The sequence below is a fragment of the Protobothrops mucrosquamatus genome, unplaced genomic scaffold (assembly GCF_001527695.2).
Source record: "Protobothrops mucrosquamatus isolate PMUCROS unplaced genomic scaffold, P.Mucros_1.0 scaffold4196, whole genome shotgun sequence".
Lineage (NCBI taxonomy): Eukaryota > Metazoa > Chordata > Lepidosauria > Squamata > Viperidae > Protobothrops > Protobothrops mucrosquamatus.
In genome coordinates, this window is record NW_015390121.1 from 1 (window position 1) to 19625 (window position 19625).

The window sequence follows — 19625 nt, forward strand, 5'->3', positions numbered from 1 at the left end:
GGGCACAACAGATCGGGTCTTAACCGTCATGTGCAAACCAAGTCACAGGGTAGGCCCTGTACCTGTAAGATAAGTTAGAGCTTCGAATGGAGTTTCTTCATATTCGTTCAGAAACATCTGAATTTGCCTCAAGCTGATTCTAAGATCAGATTCGTTGAATTCATACGGAATATTCCAACCTGTCCAGTTCAGGAGAAGAAAAAAAAAGAAAACAAATAAGAAAGACTGATTCTGACCTGTCTGATGAAATGCAACCTTAAAATGATGCTATAATCAATAGTTTTTATTGCTAGGGGATAGGGATATATTTGTATGACATGGTTCTTCTCTCTCGGGAGAAACTCTTATTAGGCGAAAGTGCCACGGGCAGGAAAGCATCTGTCAAAAAGGAAGTAGCAATAGCAATAGCACTTAGACTTATATACCGCTTCACAGTGCTTTTACAGCCCTCTCTAAGGGGGTTACAGAGTCAGCCTATGGCCCCCAACAATCTGGGTCCCCATTTTACCCACCTTGGAAGGATGGAAGGCTGAGTCAGTGGCAATAGCAATAGCACTTAGACTTATATACCGCTTTATAGTGCTTTACAGCTGTCTCTCAGCAGTTTAAAGAGTCAGCCTCTTGCCCCCAACAATCTGGGTCCTCATTTTACCAACCTCGGAAGGACGGAAGGCTGAGTCAACCTTGAGCCAGTCAGGATCGAATTCCTGGCATTGAGCAGAGTCAGCCTGCATTGTAACAACTGCGCCACTACAGAAAGCATTTAATTTAATTGTGAGTTACACAATGACAATAAAGATATTCTATTCTATTCTATTCTATTCTATTCTATTCCATTCCATTCCATTCCATTCCATTCTCTATTCTACTCTCTTCTCTTCTCTTCTCTTCTCTTCTCTTCTATTCTATTCTATTCTATTCTATTCTACTCTCTTCTCTTCCATTCTCTTCTCTTCTGTTCTCTATTCTACTCTCTTCTCTTCTCCTCTTCTATTCTCTATTCTATTCCTCTTCTCTTTTCTTCTCCTCTTCTCTATTCTATTTTCTCTATTCTATTCTATTTTCTCCTATTGTATTGTATTGTATTGTATTGTATTGTATTGTATTGTATTGTATTGTATTGTACTCTACTCTACTCTACTCTACTCTACTCGATTCTATTCTATTTTTTATTCTACTCTATTCTCTATTCTCTTCACTTCTCTTCTCTTCTAATTCTATTCTAAGGAGCCTTCAGGCCATTCAAGTGGGACAACAGCAATGCAACCGGGAAGAGCCACCGGATTCCCCTTCTCACCCAGCGGACCAAAGTTCCTCCGTTCTTGCACCAGGGCGTGGAAGAAGCAGAGCCCAAACAGCATCTTGTGCCAGATTTCCTTTTTGTCACAGCTGCTAAAGAAGGCGGGATCGGAAATCGGGTCATTGAGGTAGGAGCGGAGGAGGTTCGCACGGACTCCTTTGGGTGGCTCGTTGGTCATTTTGATCCCATTTTGGAGGATGCTGACCGGAAACTTTTCCGACGGGTAACTGGTCAGCCACAACCTAAGAAACAAGAAGAGAAACCTTCAGACGTCATGGGGCTCCGTCATTGGATGTTGGAGAGATTGGGCAGCCACTTGTCCAGAATGATATAGGGCAGGGGTGTCCAATGTTGGCCACTTTTGAGACTTGTGGACTTCAACTCCCAGAATTCCCCAGCCAGTCTGCTGTACAATGTCTTGCATAAGCGGGGGGGGGGACTAGAAGACCCCGGACTAGAAGATCTCCAAGTCCCTTCCAACTCTGTGATTTTGTTAAACTGGGTTGATGAAACAATTCTCGTGGAGTCTCACAAACTCTTTCCGTGTTGAAATCATGGTAGAGTTGTGTTGTAAATGTCCCTCTTCCCTCCCCCAAATTAAATTAGCTTTGTTTAGGATTTCCATGTTTTCTTTAGCAGGCTAATTTAAAAAAGAGCTTTTAACTAAGCGCCTGATGAAAGAGAGATAGGACTGAGAAATTATGCTTCCTTCCTCCCGTGCTACTAATATGCTTGTGAAAAGATCTCAATCCATCTACTACAGTGGTTCTCAACCTGTGGGTCGGGACCCCATTTGGGGTCGATCGACCATTTCATGGGGGTCGCCAAGCAAGGCTGTCCACCATTTTTTCCCCCTTTTCCGGCGGGTGCCTTACCTCCCTTGGGCTGGGCCAGCTGGTGGTCAGCCTGCTCCATCTCTGCCGCTTGCCAGCTACACCTCGGCCGGCGCAGGGGGCGGAACCACACATGTGCGGCGCTCCCGGGCAGGGAAAGTCCTCGACTTACGACCGGTTGGGTAGTCCTCGACTTACGACCTGTTTAGTCCTCGACTTACGACCGGTTTAGTCCTCGACTTATGACCGGTTGGGGTGGCAGCATTAAAAAGGTTGAGAACCACTGATCTACTACATCCAGGTCCCATGGAGAAGAGACTCAAGTTAAATTCTTACCTGAATTTGGTGTGGGTATTCTCAGGCACGATGACTTCCTCACAGATTTTTTCCAAAGCGGGCATCCAGCTGGTGGCCAGGTGGCAGTTCTGCAACACAACCCAAGTTCCAGCACTGATTGCCTGATTGATCATCTTGGCTGCGATGGGGCCTTGTCCTTGTCCCAAAGAGATGGTCTGGATGTTCTCCATTCCAAGATCATCAGCAAACTTCAGCAAACCTGGTCAAGAAACACAACTCAATAAATGTGTGGGTCATTTTAAAGAGACAGGGCTAATTTTTTTTTTTTTTTTTTTTAAAGCATGCACACCATCCCCATAAGCAAAAATGTGAGAACTTCCAAAGTTGCTGAACATTGTCCTCCTCCAACATTGGCCATGTTGATCAAGGCTGCTGGAACTGGGGTTCAATAACCTCTGATGGGTGCAGGGGTGTCCACCCTTGCTAGAGAGGGTGCCTCTTTCTGTCCACCGATCCTCAAAGGAAACAGGATGATAGTCATGGATCAGGGGTCTTCAAACTTGGCCCTTTTATGACTTGTGGACTTCAACTCCCAGAATTCCTCAGCCAGGCACGCTGTCTGAGGAATTCTGGGAGTTGAAGGCCACAAGTCATAAAAGGGCCAAGTTTGAAGACCCCTGTCATAGATGTTTGGCAAATCCAATTCAGGAGCTTATTCTATGAAGCTCTCTTGTTCAATTAGGTCAGGGGTCTTCAGAATGGGAAGGCAGGGCATGCTACAGTTTCATCGATTAGGGATATACATCTGGTGAGGCCACAAAAGAGTGCCTTCTCAGTGGTGGCTCCTTTTTAATGGAACATCGTTCTCCCCTGTTGCTTTTCCCAAAAGTCAATCAAGTGGCTGATTTGATTGTGTTGTTGCTACCATGGGGAATGGAGTGTGGGGGGCTACGGGTTTTGTCCTATGGTGCATTTTTTTAAATGCTGTAAACACCAGGAGTTTCCTATGTGTGCGCTGGGCCAGCTATATAATGTGTTCAATAAATAAAACAAATAACACATACAATTTTGTTCTGAATCAAACTGGCATCTGTGACCACACTCTGAGGTAGGACTGCAATTGGGGTACAGAGAGAGATCCTAGTTTCCTTCCTTGTCACCAACAAAAGTCCAATCAGAATTGAATTGAGTGGTACTGAATTCTAATCTCACCTGCCATGGGATCCGCTCCGGGGGACAGTACGAAGATCAAGGGGGCACAGCAATTGGAGTCATTGTAACTTCCAACTAGATCGAAGGTTGGGGGTTCAATGTAGGTCCTCCCCATCTTCTCCATGATGAATTGTTGGGTGGCTGGGATAATTTTATCCGGTCGCAAACACCGGAGCACCACCATGCGGTCAAGACCCCTCAGCTTATTCCACCCGCCGGGGAACACTTCTTCATGAGGCTTAGCGGAATCATAAATCGCTTTCCAGGCCTGGACGTGGGACTCAAGGTGATCCATCAAGTGGGTGAGGTTTTCGAGGCCCGAAGCACGGACAATCTCAGCCCAAGCTTTGTCGCTCAGCCACTCGGAGGCGGGGTTGGGGTAGGGGTTCTCTAGGGCCACCCCTCCGGTCAATAAGAAACGCCAGACTTCATCGTCTACTTCGTTCTTCCCTTTCAAAATCCCGATGGTCAGAAGGAGGGAGAAAAGTAGCTTGTCTTTTTCAAACAAGGACCGGCAGACATTATTGTAGGTGCTCACGGTGAAGTGGTCAATGATGTGTTCAATTCTTTCCTCCAAGATATCGCTTTTTTTGCTGTTGGCGAGCGACTGGACATAGAGGTTAATGAACCATATCAAGGAATACTGATACATGGGCTCAATGTGGGCCAGGTCAGAAATGCAGAAGAAGACCGTGGCGGAATGGACGGCCACAGGCTTGTACCCCATCCGAGTAGCATCAATCTCCATCTCAGTTATGGTAGCAATTTCTTGTTTCTCAGAGATTTCTTCAGACAGCTCCTTGGAGGAGGAGAGAACTTTGATGGCCGTCTCGTCTTCTAAGATGTTTCCTTCTGACTTGGAGAGGACTTCCAGGATCTTATCTTCAATTTCCTTCAGCTGCTTCTTGTTAGCTGCACTCTCAACAATCAGTTTATTCTTCTTCTCTTCCAGTTCCGGTTTTTCTTTGGCGGCCACGATTCCCAGAAGCTGGTCTTGAAGTCCGAGAGGCGTAATCATGAAATTGAGCAGGCAAACCTTCACCGCCACTTCAGGGAGGTAATGAGGGTTCCTCAAACGAGTGGTGATGTAAAACCGGAAGTCTCTGGAGAATTCAATAATGTTTTCCCCGAGTCTCATATACTCGACTCCCTGCTGCTTGAACGTTGTCTTCAGCAGAACGGGCTCCAGGAAAGCGTCCAGTTCCTCGCCAATGTTTTCAAGGAGGACCGGCGTTCCAAACTGGATCGCGTTCTCCAAGGACCTGACGTAATTGGTGTCGGATAATTTGATGACCGAGAATTTGTTGCCCTTTTCCATATTTTTGACCCATTTGTTGGCTTGCCCTTGAGGGTCGATCATGAGAGCCCACCGCCGCGAGTTGGACACGATGATGCCATTATCGATCGAGAAGGAATCGATAGGCAAACCTGCAATCTGCCAGGCACGGATCTTGACCGGATCCCCTAAAGTATTACTCAGGCTGAAATCGTTTGAGCAAGGGATATCTTTCTCCTTGCATAAGGCCAGCCACTTCTGCTGACATTCCTGGCGGTAATCCACGGTGAAGGCCCCCAGATAAGCCACTGTCCCCGAAGACAGCAAGACGTCACCCGTCAGATCCGTGTAGCGGATCCCCAGCAGGCGAGCGGCTTCGGTCCACCTCTCCTTCTCGCCTCCTAATCCGCTGATCAGTTTCTCGGCTCGTACCAGCTTCTGGGAGCATATCTCAATGTTGTCCTCGAGCTCTTTCTTCCGGTTATTCATCTCTTCAAACTCATCATTCAGAGCTTGGAGACGGTCCATCAAGGTCTTCAGCTCCGCACGCTTCGTGTTGAGTTTCTGCATCTGGATGTCGAGCAAGCCCTCGGCCTCTCGGAGACGTTCCCGCTTGGGGGCGACGACCTTGGCGACCCGGTCATAGACTTCCATGGCCCTCACCCATTTACATAAGCCTTCACAGGCTGAAGAGACGTTTTTTATGACGGCAGGCTGGAAATCGGGATGGTTGATAAACCTCTCTCTGATTCTCTTCATTACGACTGCGGGAATGTTATCTTTGTCGTATGACTTCAAGCCCTCAAGGAATTTCAGATCACCCAGGACCTTTTTAGAACTTCCCCAATAGTCTTCAATCATTTTACCTGCATTTCACAACAGAACACATAAACATGCACGCGTTTAATACTAGACAACCTGTGCACCATTGGGTCATTGTTACAGTGATATTTCCTTTTCTAAACAGAGAAAGAGAATGACCACAGGTGGGCGAAAAAGCAGGGGAAGTGGGATGATTTCTGATTTCCTGTTGGCTTCCCCATTCCTTCTGGGAATCTTGCAGGGAGCATCAGAGATCTTATTTCCTTCCTTCCTCCTCCTCCCCTTCCCTTCCCTAGCCTTCTCTTCCCAGCAGTCAGGTAAGTGACTGCTGCTGGATGGGAGAGGGAGCAAGGGATTATGAGATTGGCTGGGAAATTGTCACAGAATATTGAAAATGAAGATCACATAACCACAGCAGCAGCCAGTAGTACCGAATCAGCCACAGCTTTCCATATTTCATCCCCTCCAAAGCCATGGGTTCCAGATGCTGTAAGTTAGCCCATTTGAGCTACCCGGGCTCAAAAATTATTTCAAAAATTATTGCCCTGTGATGCGCTGTTTCACCCAATTAACAGTCGTGACAACAAGAGTTTTGGTAGTATATAAATGTTGAACAAGATAAGGGAAATCTGCAGAGCATCTAATATAGGAAATAAGTCTTCAGCTTTCTTTGAAAGAATGCTTCAGCAGTCAGCAATTTCTGAACGTGAAGGCGATAATAGGAGATACTGATAACCCAAGAGCAGCAAAATGAATATATTCTACCACTCGGTAATATTACTCCAGCAATACAGAAGTTGTCCTTTTGCAAAATCATCATTATTATTATCATTATTGTGATTACCACTTCCAGAAGGATCTGGCTTCCTTTCTGGTTTTATCCCTTTCATGACACAAATGCTCTCCATGACGAGTTTGACAGGCCCTGGGGGATTCTGCATGGATTTGACAAGAGAAATATCCGCAGGGTTCAAGGTGTCCAGAGCTGAAAGGGCAGCCTCAAGAGCTGGCATGGCCTCTGCCAGGTCCCCCTCGCATTCTTCCTGCAATCACATACAAGAACCACCATGCTCAGCTACCTTTTTACGTGTGCAGTCAACATTAAGAGAATAACAAAGTTGGAAGGGATCCTGACCATTTTTACCGAAACCTTCTGATGTGAATGGACGATGAGAACCCTTGTCCCAAAAATGTGAAGCTGACCAAAACCAATCTCTTTCCAGAAAGAGGTGAGTCTAGATAAAACCCATTATTTAAAAAAAGGGATTTAGCTGGAAAAGACCTCAACTGCTCAGACTGGGAAGGAATCACATTGCAGTTCAGAATAACAGAGTTGGATGGGATCTTGGTGGTCTTCTAGTCCAACCCCCCAACTCAAACAGGAAGCCCTATTCCATTACAGACAAATGGCTGTCCAGTCTCTTCTTAAAAACTTCCAGTGTTGGAGCATTCACAACTTCTGGAGGTAGGTTGTTTCACTGATCAATTGTTCTCACTGTCAGGAAATTCCTCCTTAGTTCTAGGTTGCTTCTTTCCTTGATTAAATTCCATCCACTGCTTCTTGTCTGGCCTTCTGGTGCTTTAGAGAATAGATTGATTCCCTCTTCTTTGTGGCAGACCCTCAAATATTGGAAGACTGCTATCATGTTACCCCTGGTCCTTCTTTGCATTAAGCATTGCTCCATGTTAAACCAGAATCATCATGAGCAAAACATGTATCAAAACACTGGATTTATAAATCTCTAACTTGTTAACTTCATAGATCCAGTCTTCTAGCTTTCTTAGACAAAGAGTTTGCTATGTCTTCCTTCCAAGAAAGCAAGGAAATATTATTAACCAGCGCCTACTCTGCTTAGCTTTTTAAGATCAACTATAGTTAATTCGGTGCTGCCACCTAGCTGTACTGTGGTTTATAATCCAGAGTTTACAGGTAGTCCTCGCTTACAGACCACTCATTCAGTGACTGTTCAAAGAGACGACGGTGCCGAAAAAGTAGGTTTACAAACAACGCAGGGTCCCTGCAGTCACGATCTCAACTCGGGCATTTGGCACTTACGACTTGTGATTCGCTTAATGACAGCAATCAGGGCTACCCCAACTGCCATTGTTAAGTCAGCACAGTCATGGGCGTTTCACTTTATGACTATGTCACTTAGCGACAGAGCTGCCTGTCCCAGCTGCAGTTGGTAAGTGGGGACAACCTTTACATGCATTAGGTACAAGCCTGGCTAACTGATTCAATAAATAATGCTTCAAGAAACCATGGTTTCTTTATTGCATTGTGGGAAGAACGGTGCTCTGATGGGGCACCGATATCCAGAAGAAATTACCTTTATCCCTTGGGACACAGCAGCGGCTTCGTTGGCCTCCTGTTCATCCGCAGCCACCAGCTCCTTCTTGGCGTCGACCTCGGCCGTTTCCTTCTCGATGTGAAGCATCATTTTCTCGGTCTCTGCCGAGGTTTCAATCAGCTGAGGCTGCAGGGCTGTCAGCTCGACCTGCATGACTGCAACCTGCAAGAGATCACCCGGAGAAGAAGACCAAGCTGGACACAGTAAAGCAGGAGTTCTCAATCGTGGCCACTTGAAGATGCGTGGATTTCAATGCCCAGAATTACAGATTTCAACATTGCCTTGTCTATTACATATTCAGTCAGTTTTACTGCATAGATAGATGGTAGGTAGGTAGGCAGGCAGGCAGGCAGGCAGGCAGACAGATTATGGATGGATAGATAAATAAGGGATGGATGGATGGATAGACGGACAGTCAGACAGATATTGACAGACAGATAGATAATGGATGGATAGAGGGATATGAATGGATGGATGGATAGATGATAAATGATGGATGGATGGATGGATGGACGAACAGTCAGACAGACAGATATTGACAGGCAGACAGATAATGGATGGATGGATATGGATGGATGGACAGACGGACAGACAGGTAGATAATGGATGGATAAATAATGGATGGATGATGGATAGACAGACAGACAGACAGACAGACAGACAGACAGACAGACAGACAGACAGACAGACAGACAGACAGACAGACAGACAGACAGATGGTAAAGGATGGATGGATGGGTCCATGGATAATTGGGGGCAGTCTTGGGCATGGGGGCTAAAGATAGACAATTAAGTGCTATTTGGGGATGGGGGACTTGAGTTTCAAACACAGCTACACTGAGCCAGCTTGTGGAAGGGATGTGAAGCCAACAGGCTAGACTTTAATCTTAATTTATAGTCCTCATTTCTTTAGACCAAATGAATCACAATCCCAGCTCACAATAAGCTGTCCTTCCCGATTCCTTTGGCCTGCTTATAGGAAGAATGCAAAGTGGGAGCAAACTGGCTAGGTGGCCAGAGTAAGCCACAAATCTTGGCTTCTGACGAGAACCACCATTAACTACTATTCCTTTGCTAGTAAGCCAAGCCCCAACGTACTTGGGAAGCTGCAAAGTCGAGTTTCTGAAGGCCTACGAGGTAGCGGTTCCTCATCATGTCCACTTCGTGCCGCTTGGCATTGAGTAGGGTCTTGAAAGTCAGGATTAATTCCAGGTAGGATGTGGGAGTGACATAGTTGTGCCTTCGAAGAATGTTGTAAAAACTGACCGAGAGTTCCCTTACGCTCTCTTGAAAATACTTGCACATGAAGACAACCCTACAGGAAAACATTGACAAGTTAGATGTAGTTAATGGGATCGTGGGGGTAAAAAAAAAAACAGATTTTGTCTGTGAAAATGAGAAAAAGAGGAAGGGAAAGGGAAAACAATTCTATAGACATTTTATAACGTACGATTTCCTTATTTCATCCTCCAACTTGACGTCTTCTAAGAATTTGTTGGCAACCATTTCCAGAGCATCTGTGGGCCATCTCTGGAACCAGTCAATAGTGCAACAATTGATCAGTGAGGGGAACATCCGTAAACGATTCCGGAATGCATCTCCAATGGGGCTCATGGCTGAAAAAGAGAGGATCGTCCTTCTTCAGATCTCCTGAATCCATTGTTAGCATGTTTCTTGATCTAGTTGATTGAAGGTGTTGGATCACAACCCCTCCCCCCCAACTCCCACAGCCAACTTGGTCACATTTACAGAAATTAGGCTGAAAAAGAAACAGGCTTCATAACTAAGGAAGCCATGGTTGAACTTAGCCAACATTTGTCATGTTGACAAATACAGCCAAGGCATTTTTTCCCCACAATGTGTTCAATAAACAGCTTTACCCATATCTAAGTATCATTTTAGCTTCAGACACTCAATTAAAAATTGATGTATCCTCTCTAAATGTAGGGTATTTTTTTTCTTGAGATGCTGAATCAAAAGGGTCTAAACCTAGACATAATTAGTAGGTTTTTGTTGAGATGCCCTAGAACTAACCTAGAACATGTAGATTTTTCTTGAGATGCTGAACTAAAAGGCTCCAGACCTAGACATATCTAGAACCATGTGTAGTTTTTTCTTGAATCCAAAGGCCCTAGAACTACCCATACCTAGAACAATGTGTAGATTTTTCTTCACACGCTCAATGAAAAAGTTGTACATGGCCAAAGGTGTGGCTTCGATTCTTCTCCCTTCCGTCCTCGCCGCACTCTGCATTTTCTCCACAATGTCCGCCTTCTCGTCTGCGGCAAAAATGTTAGGCACATCCCCCGTGTTCAGAAGCATGTTGATGTCCTCCACGAAAGACTCGTCTTTGATCTGGTTGTCGCAAAACAAGAAGACCGTGCTCTTGTTGGCCACCCCCGATTGCAACATGACCTTCTTAACGTCCTCTCGCCATTCATTCATGGCGTAGAACTTGGTGATCTCAATCATGAAGAGCTCGTAGGAGTTCATGAAGGTGCCCAGCTTGGTGGCACTCTGCCGGCCGCTCCCGCCGATGCCCACCAGCAGCAGATGTCCATTGTCTTGCTTCAGGACGCGACAGATGCGGGAAATGTGCTCAATGGCAAATTTAAACATGACCAAAGGCATGGGTGCCTTGCTGATGTTGTTGAATTCCTCCAGGTAGTACTCCATGACCGATGTCAGCTTGGGCAAGTCTGTGATCTCATCGTATATCTTCTTATCACTAGACGGCTTGAAATAGTCTCCAAAAAAGAGACTCCGGATGTTATTGTCCGTGATTTTGCCAGTACGAGACAAATGGCTTAGTACCTGGGGAAAAAGCAGAAGAGGATCCTAGATCAATAGGGCATTCGTGGTCGTAAGTCAAGGGCTACGTATTATTTTTACATTGCCTCCTAGAGCAGGGGGCTTCAAACTTGGCCCTTTTATGACTTGTGGACTTCAACTCCCAGAATTCCGCAGCCAGTCCACAAGTCATAAAAGGGCCAAGTTTGAAGACCCCTGTCCTAGAGTCTTAGCAAATGGACGGGCTACACCACGGAGTGAATCAACACATCTCTACATTTCCTTCTCTCTGTTGGACTCTGCAAAGCAAGCCGCACAACTGGGAGTGCGGTAATGAGGGCTTGTCGCTGTCCCCCTCAGCACAGCCACCCCAATAACAGCTGTCTCTTTTTTAAAGAGGCCCACCTTATCGACACTCTGTTTAAAACAGTCGGAGGTTGTTTCTTTCATCATATTAAAAAACACTTCTCTGTCGTCGGCATCGATCAAGCGGTCGTAAAAGACTCGATATACTTCATGTATCCAAAGCCTGATCAGTTTTTCTCCATCCTGCCAAACGAAAGGAAGAACGGGAGGGGTATTTTTTTTAAAAAAACAACAACCTGTAAGATCAAATCGGGGACAGATTAGACAGATACAAACAGGTCTTCTTTGCTCACTTGTCAGGTGCAAATAACTGGGAGCAATCGTTGAGTAGAAGAAATAGAAGAGTTTCTCATTGCTTATCTACACCCAAGAATCTAGTCAACTAACAGCCAAGCTATGTTGGCACTAGAAGATAATGGCCAATGGAATTCACAAGGGGATGGATCTCTTGTAGCAACGCAATGATTTCAAACTGATGATGTGTTTAACTCTGCCCTCCAGCTTCGTCTGCTCACCTTCTACCTCATTGCTTCAATCAATCAGAATGTCTTTAGTACAGGTGATCAAACAGGTATTAGCTATGCAGGGCCCAAAGTAATGGAAGCCATTTCCTACAGTGCCCTAAATTTCCTCTAGCCCCCAAGCCACACAAAAGTAGCAAGATGCTTAGCCATCACTTTGAGGCAGGAAGGCCTAACGTTGGTTTTATGTCTGTTACAAAAACTAAAAAGGAAAGAGGACCTGCCTTGCTGTGTCTTGGGTTTCTGTACCATACAAGGCATATAACAAACAGAGAAGGCCAAAAGACACAAGGCAGACTCAGAAGACGGCAAGACAGCATCAAGGACATGCGACAGCAGCATCAAATAACAACGATGGAGGTGCCAGAAGTGCAAGAACCGTAACTTTGCATCTCCCTTGACACTCAAAGTGGTAAAATAGAAGGAGGAGGAGGAGGAAGAGGGAGAGGAGAAGGAGAAAGAGAAGAAGAGGAGAAGGAGAGGAAAAGGAGAAGGAAAAAGAGAAGGAGAAGGAGAAGAAGAACACACCTGTAAATGTGTATGCGGGCACAGGAGCACCCCTCGAATCACACGGGAGAAATCACGTAGATTAAAAACATAGTGAGATTTTGAAGGGGTGGGGAGGAAGTTCTCCATGGCAAGCTTGTAGATATTCATCGTTGCATGAACCAGCATTTTGCCAAGCCTTTTCAAAAAAAAAAGAACCAAAAAGAGAGGTGATTATGAGTTGGAATAATATAACGCCACGGACCCAGCAATGTAGCTTGGAAAGGAGATGCTCACCTTAAAAAGCTGGCCTCGAAGCCTTTGCCGAAATGCCAGTCGACAATGGAAGTGAAAATCTTGTTTAAAACTTCGTCGTCGAAAGAGCTGATAGAGATGATGTTCAGATGTCGCAGGAAGCGCCCTGGAAACACAGAGGAGAGGAGAACATCATAGGATTGGACGCTCTGCACCTCCTTCTAGGGCAGACTTGTGGACTTCAACTCCAAGAATTCCTCAGCCAGCAAAGCAAAGCTGGCTGAGGAATTCTTGGGAGTTGAAGTCCACAAGTCTTAAAGTGGCCAAGGTTGAGGACCCCTGTTCTAGGGGACCTTAGGCAGATATTTGAGTCTACTGGCAAACTCTTCTTAAACTACAGTTGTCCCTCCACAAGTCCCAGGTGATTTATACACCTGGTGCATTAGGGGGGACATACCAATGAGTCTAGAGAACTCTTGTAGCCCATGGCCCTTGGTCCCAAAGCAGTACCCCCAATTCTTGTGAAGGTAGTAACGAGAAGTCCAGGTGTTGTCTCACGAAGTACATGTCTAAACAAGTGTGTTTCTAGAGAAGGACTAGGGAGGACAGGATAGAAGCCTTCCAATATTTGAGGAACTGTCACAGAGAAGAGGGGGTCGACCTATTCTCTAAAGCCCCTGAAGGTAAGATAAGAAGCAACTCATTCAAGGAGAGAAGCAACCTAGAAATAAGCAGAAGTTTTCTGTCCATGAGAACAATTAACCAGCGGAACAGCTTGCCTCCAGAAGTTGTGGGCGCTCCATCACTGGAGGTTTTCAAGAAGGGACTGGACAACAATTTGTCCGAAATGGTATAGGGTCTCCTGCTCAAGCAGGGGGTTGGACTAGAAGATCTCTAAGGTCCCTTCCAACCCTATGATCCTATGTTCTAAGCGATTCTGTAGGGAGGTCTGCAGAGTAGGGCCAAAATCAAGAGGATATCCCTCTTTCCCTTACAGGGTTGTAGTTGTGGAAAAATAGGAGGGAGTGGTGTGTACGTTCACTGCCTTGAGTTGTTTATAAAAAATAAAGGTGGGACTTAAAAACAAATCAAAATTAAAAAAAATGGGCCCCTGTCTTCTTTCTTGGGATTCTCATTTTGGCTAGAAATCCAGCCATTAACTAAATTTGCTACTAGAACATAGAATAAGAGGGTTGGAAGGGACCTTGAAGGTCTTCTAGTCCAACCCTATTAGACCAACCGCGTCTTCTTGAGCTGAAGCACACTCCCTACCTGTAATGTCGTTTCTTCCACCACCGGGAGGACCCATGGCTGATAGGAAGAGGACGTCCACTATATCCAACCTTGTAGTATCTTTCTTATCGTACCAGTGGCCGTGATTGATCCACTGCCGAAGGAGTTCAATCGGGGGCTGAGCCCCATATATTTCCTTGGCTGGCATGTTTAAATCATCTAGGAAAAACACAGTTACTCTTGAGACAGCCGGGAAAACCTAGATATTGTTTTTCACGGCTGTAGGAAGAAGGTTGGTAACATTGAGGTAAAACACAGAGAGGTTTTAGATCCATTTAGGAAGGATATTGATTTATCAGTTTACTGTATATCGATACATTTGATCAATGTATTTATTGCAGTGGTTCTCAACCTTTTTAATGCCGCGACCCCAACTGGTCGTACGTCGAGGACTAAACCGGTCGTAAGTTGGACTAAACCGGTCGTAAGTCGAGGACTAAACCGGTCGTAAGTCGAGGACTACCCAACTGGTTGTAAGTCGAGGACTTTCCCTGCCCGGGAGCGCCGCGCATGCGTGGTTCCGCCCCCTGCGCCGGCCGAGGCATAGCTGGCAAGCGGCAGAGATGGAGCAGGCCGACCACCAGCTGGCCCAGCCCAAGGGAGGTAAGGCACCCACCGGAAAAGGGGAAAAAAATGGCGGACAAAAAAAATGGCGGACAAAAAAAATGGCGGACAGCCTTGCTTGGCGACCCGCATGAAATGGTCGATCGACCCCAAATGGGGTCCCGACCCACAGGTTGAGAACCACTGATTTATTGAGACAGAGTGGATTAACAGAAGAGTTTCCACCCCATTGTATACATGTTCCTTCCTTAGCTAATTTCTGTTCATTCTGAACGTTAACATTTTTTTTCTTTTGAGGTTTTTAAGGGTTTACCTTGCTGTAAGCCACTCAAGAATCCCTTGATAGCAAGACCAGCAGCATATAAATCCAATAAATAAATAATATATTTTAAATTTTAAAAAAAAGATGTCTAAAAACCCGGAAGACTGCATTTTGGGATTTATATTCTTCGCCATTTGATTAACGCAAGTTTGAAATATTTTAGGTTTTCATACCAGTGACCCGGACCTATTATGTATGATTTTTTTTTCAAGTCAGCTGTAACTTATAGCTTAGCACAGCGGTAGGCAACCTTGTCTCTTTTATGACTCGTGGACTTCAACTCCCAGAATTCCCGAGCCAGCATGGCTCGGCTTGGAAACCTCTCCCTTTCCCCTCAGCATGGTTGGCTCAGGAATTCTGGGAGTTGAAGTCCACGAGTCATAAAAGAGCCAAGGTGGCCTACCCCTGAGTTACTAGGAAGATGAGGGGACTTCAACTCCCAGAATTCCTCTGCCAGGATGGCACCCTATATCAGGAATAGGCAACCTTGGCTCTTTTATGACTCGTGGACTTCAACTCCCAGAATTCCTGGCTGGCTGGGTCAGGGGTAGGCCACCTTGGCTCTTTTATGACTCGTGGACTTCAACTCCCAGAATTCCTAAGCCAGCTTGGCTCAGCTTGGAAACCTCTCCCTTTCCCCTCAGCATGGTTGGCTCAGGAATTCTGGGAGTTGAAGTCCACCAGTCATAAAAGAGCCAAGGTTGCCTACCCCTAGCTTAGCACAATGGCTGAATTCAGCCACTGACTTCTGCAAGCCATGGTTTACAGTTTATACAATCCAGACTTTGCCAACCCTGGTTGAAAGCAAACACAGGAAGAAGGTGTGCATCCAGAAACTCCCCAATCTCAAAGAAACAATAAACAAGGTCAAGCTTTTTCTCTCACCTACGAAGACGACAGCTTTTTTCCCTAAGGTGGGGCCAAAGAGTCCTTTCCGTCTTCTGTCCAGCTTTGACATGATAATATCCTGGGTTTGATTGGCGGAAGTCCTGGCAGAGAAGTTGACGACGTTTGGGACATATTTGGTCTTGGGAAGTTGGATCAGGAAGCTGTTGGTGATGGCCGATTTCCCTGTCCCAGTGGGTCCCACAAACAGCAGAGGGATCTCGTGCTCCACGTAGGTTTTGAGGAAAAAGGACTGTCGGGCAGTTTCCGTGGTGGGGATAATCAGCTCGGATACCTGTTATGAGGAGAGAGTTGGGGGAGAACTCAGATGCTCAGGAGAAAGTTCTCCCATGTTTGTCATCTAATTCCAAACCAAGGGCGTGAAGGATTACAGAAGGGGTCTTCAAACTTGGCAACTTGAAGACTTGTGGACTTCAACTCCCAGAATTCCTCAGCCAGCTAGGGCTGGCTGAGGAATTCTGGGAGTTGAAGTCCACACGTCTTAGCGTTGCCACGTTTGAAGACCCCTGAATTACAGGGTCTTTTCAGAACCTAGTTGGCCTCCTGCATTGCAAAGCCACAAATTGGCTTATTCAATAAACCACAATGAAGCCTAAGATGGCTTAATGTCTAGGGAGATTCTCTCGATCACCCGTAGAGAACTGAAGAAGCTTCTTGGATGAGAAGCGAAACGTTTCCAAGGGGAAAAAAAACAGAAACCAAGAAAGTCCAGTTGCCTTTTGGAAAAACACTTTTGGGATGAAGATGGCTTAAGGTACTGGTGGGATGGAGCGAGCAGGAGAAGAGTGCAGATGGGCTGAGTGTGGTGGAATGTAGCCTGGATTCCCAGGAGGGAGGAGCTGCAGAAGACCAAGAGACAGCGAAGTTTAGATAGTCTGGTTGTGAGGAAGAGAGTTAAGATGGCTGCTGTGTAATAATTCACAAAGTATGTATTTTATGGTGCTAATAGTCATGCTTCAGTTTGGCAAGATTCTGTCCTTAGGTGAAGAACAATAAGGGAAACTGCTCAGAAGTAATTCTACGTGTCTTTCTTCAGTTCTTGGGGCCTGACTCTGAGTCATTTCATACCTAGGGGACATGATTCAGTTTACACTTCTTAGGGGACATGATTCAGGTTAGAAACACTTCCAAATTGGCATTTCCTGATCACGCTGACAAACAAGCAGAACCCTTTTACCTTTGCGCCAGCAGAAATCGCTTGCTCCTCCTTTGTGATATAATCGATCCAGGTGTTCCACTGTCCGCTGGCTTGTTTATGAAAATAAAAGTCATACACAGACCCTGATGGTGAAGAAGGGAATAAAAGGTATTTAAGAAGCTGTGAATGCTCCAACACTGGAAGTTTTTAAGAAGAGATTGGACTTTCATTTCTCTGGAATGGTATAGGGTCTCCTGCTTGAGCAGGGGGTTGGACTAGAAGACCCCCCAAGGTCCCTTCCAGCTCTATTCTGATTGATTGGGTGACATGATAGCAGGGTTCCAATATCTCAGGGGCTGCCCCAAAGAAGAGGGAGCCAAGCTATTCTCCAAAGCACCTGAAGGCCGGACAAGAAACAACGGATAAAAACTAATCAAGGAGAGAAGCAACCTAGAACTAAGGAGGAATTTCCTGACAGTTAGAACAATAAACCAGTGGAACAACCTGCCTCCAGAAGTGGTGGGTGCTCCAGCACTGGAAGTTTTTAAGAAGAGACTGGACAGCCATTTGTTTGAAATGGTATAGGGTCTCCTGCCTGAGCAGGGGGTTGGACTAGATGACCTCCAAGGTCCCTTCCAACCCTGTTATTCTGAACTGCAAGGTGATTCCTTCCCAGCCTGAGGAGTTGACATTTTTTCCAACTAAATCCCTTTTTTTTTAAATAATGGGTTTTCTAGACTCACCTCTTTCTGGAAAGAGGTTGGTTTTGGTCAGCTTCACGCTTTTGGGGCGTGGGTTCTCATCCTCCATTCCCATCAGAAGGTTGCGGTAAAAATGGTCAAATTTCTTCCGCCCTTCGGCATTCACTGTGCTCCCGATGGTCCAGACCAGAGAGAAGAGGAAGAGGCCTTGGAGCCACAAGGTGATCTGCTGGCTGGACATGGCCTCTCCCGGTTCCTCCTCGTTGGACTCCCTGATTTCATCTGCACAAAAGAAGACAAGATGAACCCAAAAAACGGCAAAGTGGGAGACGAGAAGAGGGAAACCACACGCTTCCAGCATACATAGATTCCCCATTTCTGCGCAGAGGAATTCTGGGTGCTGAAGTCAACATCTCTTAAAAGTTACCAGGTGCTGAGAAACACTGCCTTAGCACGTTAGGGCCCCAAAGGCCAATGCAGCATCCTTGGGTGGCCCTTCTTGCTTTCAAAGCTGTCATGCAATTAGCCAGTTTGGTCTAGTCTAGTGGCTAGGCAACTAGGCAACAGTGAGTTCTAGTCCCACCTTAGCCATGAAAGCCAGCTGGCTGATTTGGGACCAGTCACCAGGAGTCGGTGAGTTCTGGTTTTGCTTTAGGCATGCAAGCCAGCTGGGTAACCTTCGGCTAATCACCAGGCAATGGAAATTCTAGTCCCACCATCGCCATGAAAGCAACGGATGGAAGCTAACCAAAGAGAGAAGCCATCTCCTAGAACGAAGGAGAAATTTCCTGACAGTTAGAACAATTAACCAGTGGAACAACCTGGAACAATTCAATAAACAAACAGATCATGGAAACAAATAAATACGATTCTCCGGTTTCGCGGTGCCGCTAGGCACAAACGACGCCTTACCGAGCAAGGAATCAAACAAATTCATCATAGTGTGGGTCAAATGGATAGGAGAGGTCTGAACCAGGACTTTGCAGTGGTGGCGAATAAACTCCAACGAGGGCTGAACGAGCCACATAAAAAGATCGTCAACCTGGAGGAAGCAAACCAATGGAGAGATTGGCCGAAGGGCAGGACCTGTCACGTTTATCCTGAACAGGTAACCAAACTCTCCTGCAGCTGAGAAAAGGACGAGAAGAGTCTGGCGCAGCAGGCTGAGGGGATCTGAGGTGTAAGGTTGGATGAACACAAAAAACCTGTCTAGGTTTAAGGACACTCTAAACCAGGGATAGGCAACCTTGGCTCTTTTATGACTTGTGGACTTCAACTCCCAGAATTCCTGAGCCAGCCATGCTGAGGGGAAAGGGAGAGTTTCCAAGCTGAGCCATGCTGGCTGAGGAATTCTGGGAGTTGAAGTCCCCAAGTCATGAAAGGACCATAGTTTCCCCATGCTGGCTCAGGAATTCTGGGAGTTGAAGTCCACGACTCATAAAAGAGCCACGGTTGCCTACCCCTGATCTAGTCCAGGGGTCTTCAAACTTGGCTCTTTTATGACTCGTGGACTTCAACTCCCAGAATTCCTGAGCCAGCCACGCTGAGGGGAAAGGGAGAGTTTCCAAGCTGAGCCATGCTGGCTCAGGAATTCTGGGAGTTGAAGTCCACCAGTCATAAAAGAGCCAAGGTTGCCTACCCCTGCTCTAAACTTTCCCAGTGTTTATCAATGTGACCAAGTTTCAAAGGGCTTTGGAGCTACACCTTTGAGATTCCCTCACCTAACCAAACCCCCAACCTTGGGACACTTCAGGCATTTTTAGATAATTTGATCACAAGGTGCCACTGGCACAAAAATTGTATGGTACTATTGAAAACTTTCCAAACCATTAAAGGTTCTAGATCAGAGCTCCCCAACCTGTCCGGCTTGGTGGCCCGGAAGGAAAGGGAGGAGCACGGAAATGGGCACGTGCGCAGCCTGCACACAGCGGTGGTGCTAGTGTGCACCTGTGCAAGCGGGCCCCTGGCACCTGCACACATGCGCAAACAGGCCACTGGCGGCTGCGTGATGCTAGTGGCAGTGGTAGCGCCCTGCCTGTGCAAATGGGAGTACTAGTGCCCGCACGGCAGTGCTACCGCGAATAGGGGGACTCACCAGCTATTCCTGTGGCCTAGTGGCCAAGAGGCCATGGCCCAATACTGGGGCACAGACCATAAGTTGGGGACCCCTGTTCTAGATTAGAAAGAGAAGC

General features: G+C 46.3%; 1 protein-coding gene across 1 annotated transcript in view; it reads right to left on the reverse strand.

Moving 5' to 3' along the window:
• Nucleotides 1-62: 62 nt before the first annotated feature.
• The window catches only part of LOC107298686 (dynein heavy chain 3, axonemal), a gene marked incomplete at both ends in the record, with an annotated part of 43828 nt that continues 24265 nt past the window's right edge, over nt 63-19625 (reverse strand). The window contains 17 exons of the mRNA XM_029286597.1: nt 63-179; nt 1298-1542; nt 2470-2689; nt 3643-5784; nt 6585-6783; nt 8071-8253; nt 9190-9406; nt 9542-9707; nt 10239-10905; nt 11287-11430; nt 12297-12453; nt 12552-12675; nt 13782-13961; nt 15574-15868; nt 16772-16875; nt 17476-17715; nt 18346-18475. Of these exons, the coding sequence (XP_029142430.1) occupies nt 63-179; nt 1298-1542; nt 2470-2689; nt 3643-5784; nt 6585-6783; nt 8071-8253; nt 9190-9406; nt 9542-9707; nt 10239-10905; nt 11287-11430; nt 12297-12453; nt 12552-12675; nt 13782-13961; nt 15574-15868; nt 16772-16875; nt 17476-17715; nt 18346-18475 (5530 nt within the window). The remainder of the gene's footprint in view (nt 180-1297; nt 1543-2469; nt 2690-3642; nt 5785-6584; nt 6784-8070; nt 8254-9189; nt 9407-9541; nt 9708-10238; nt 10906-11286; nt 11431-12296; nt 12454-12551; nt 12676-13781; nt 13962-15573; nt 15869-16771; nt 16876-17475; nt 17716-18345; nt 18476-19625) is intronic.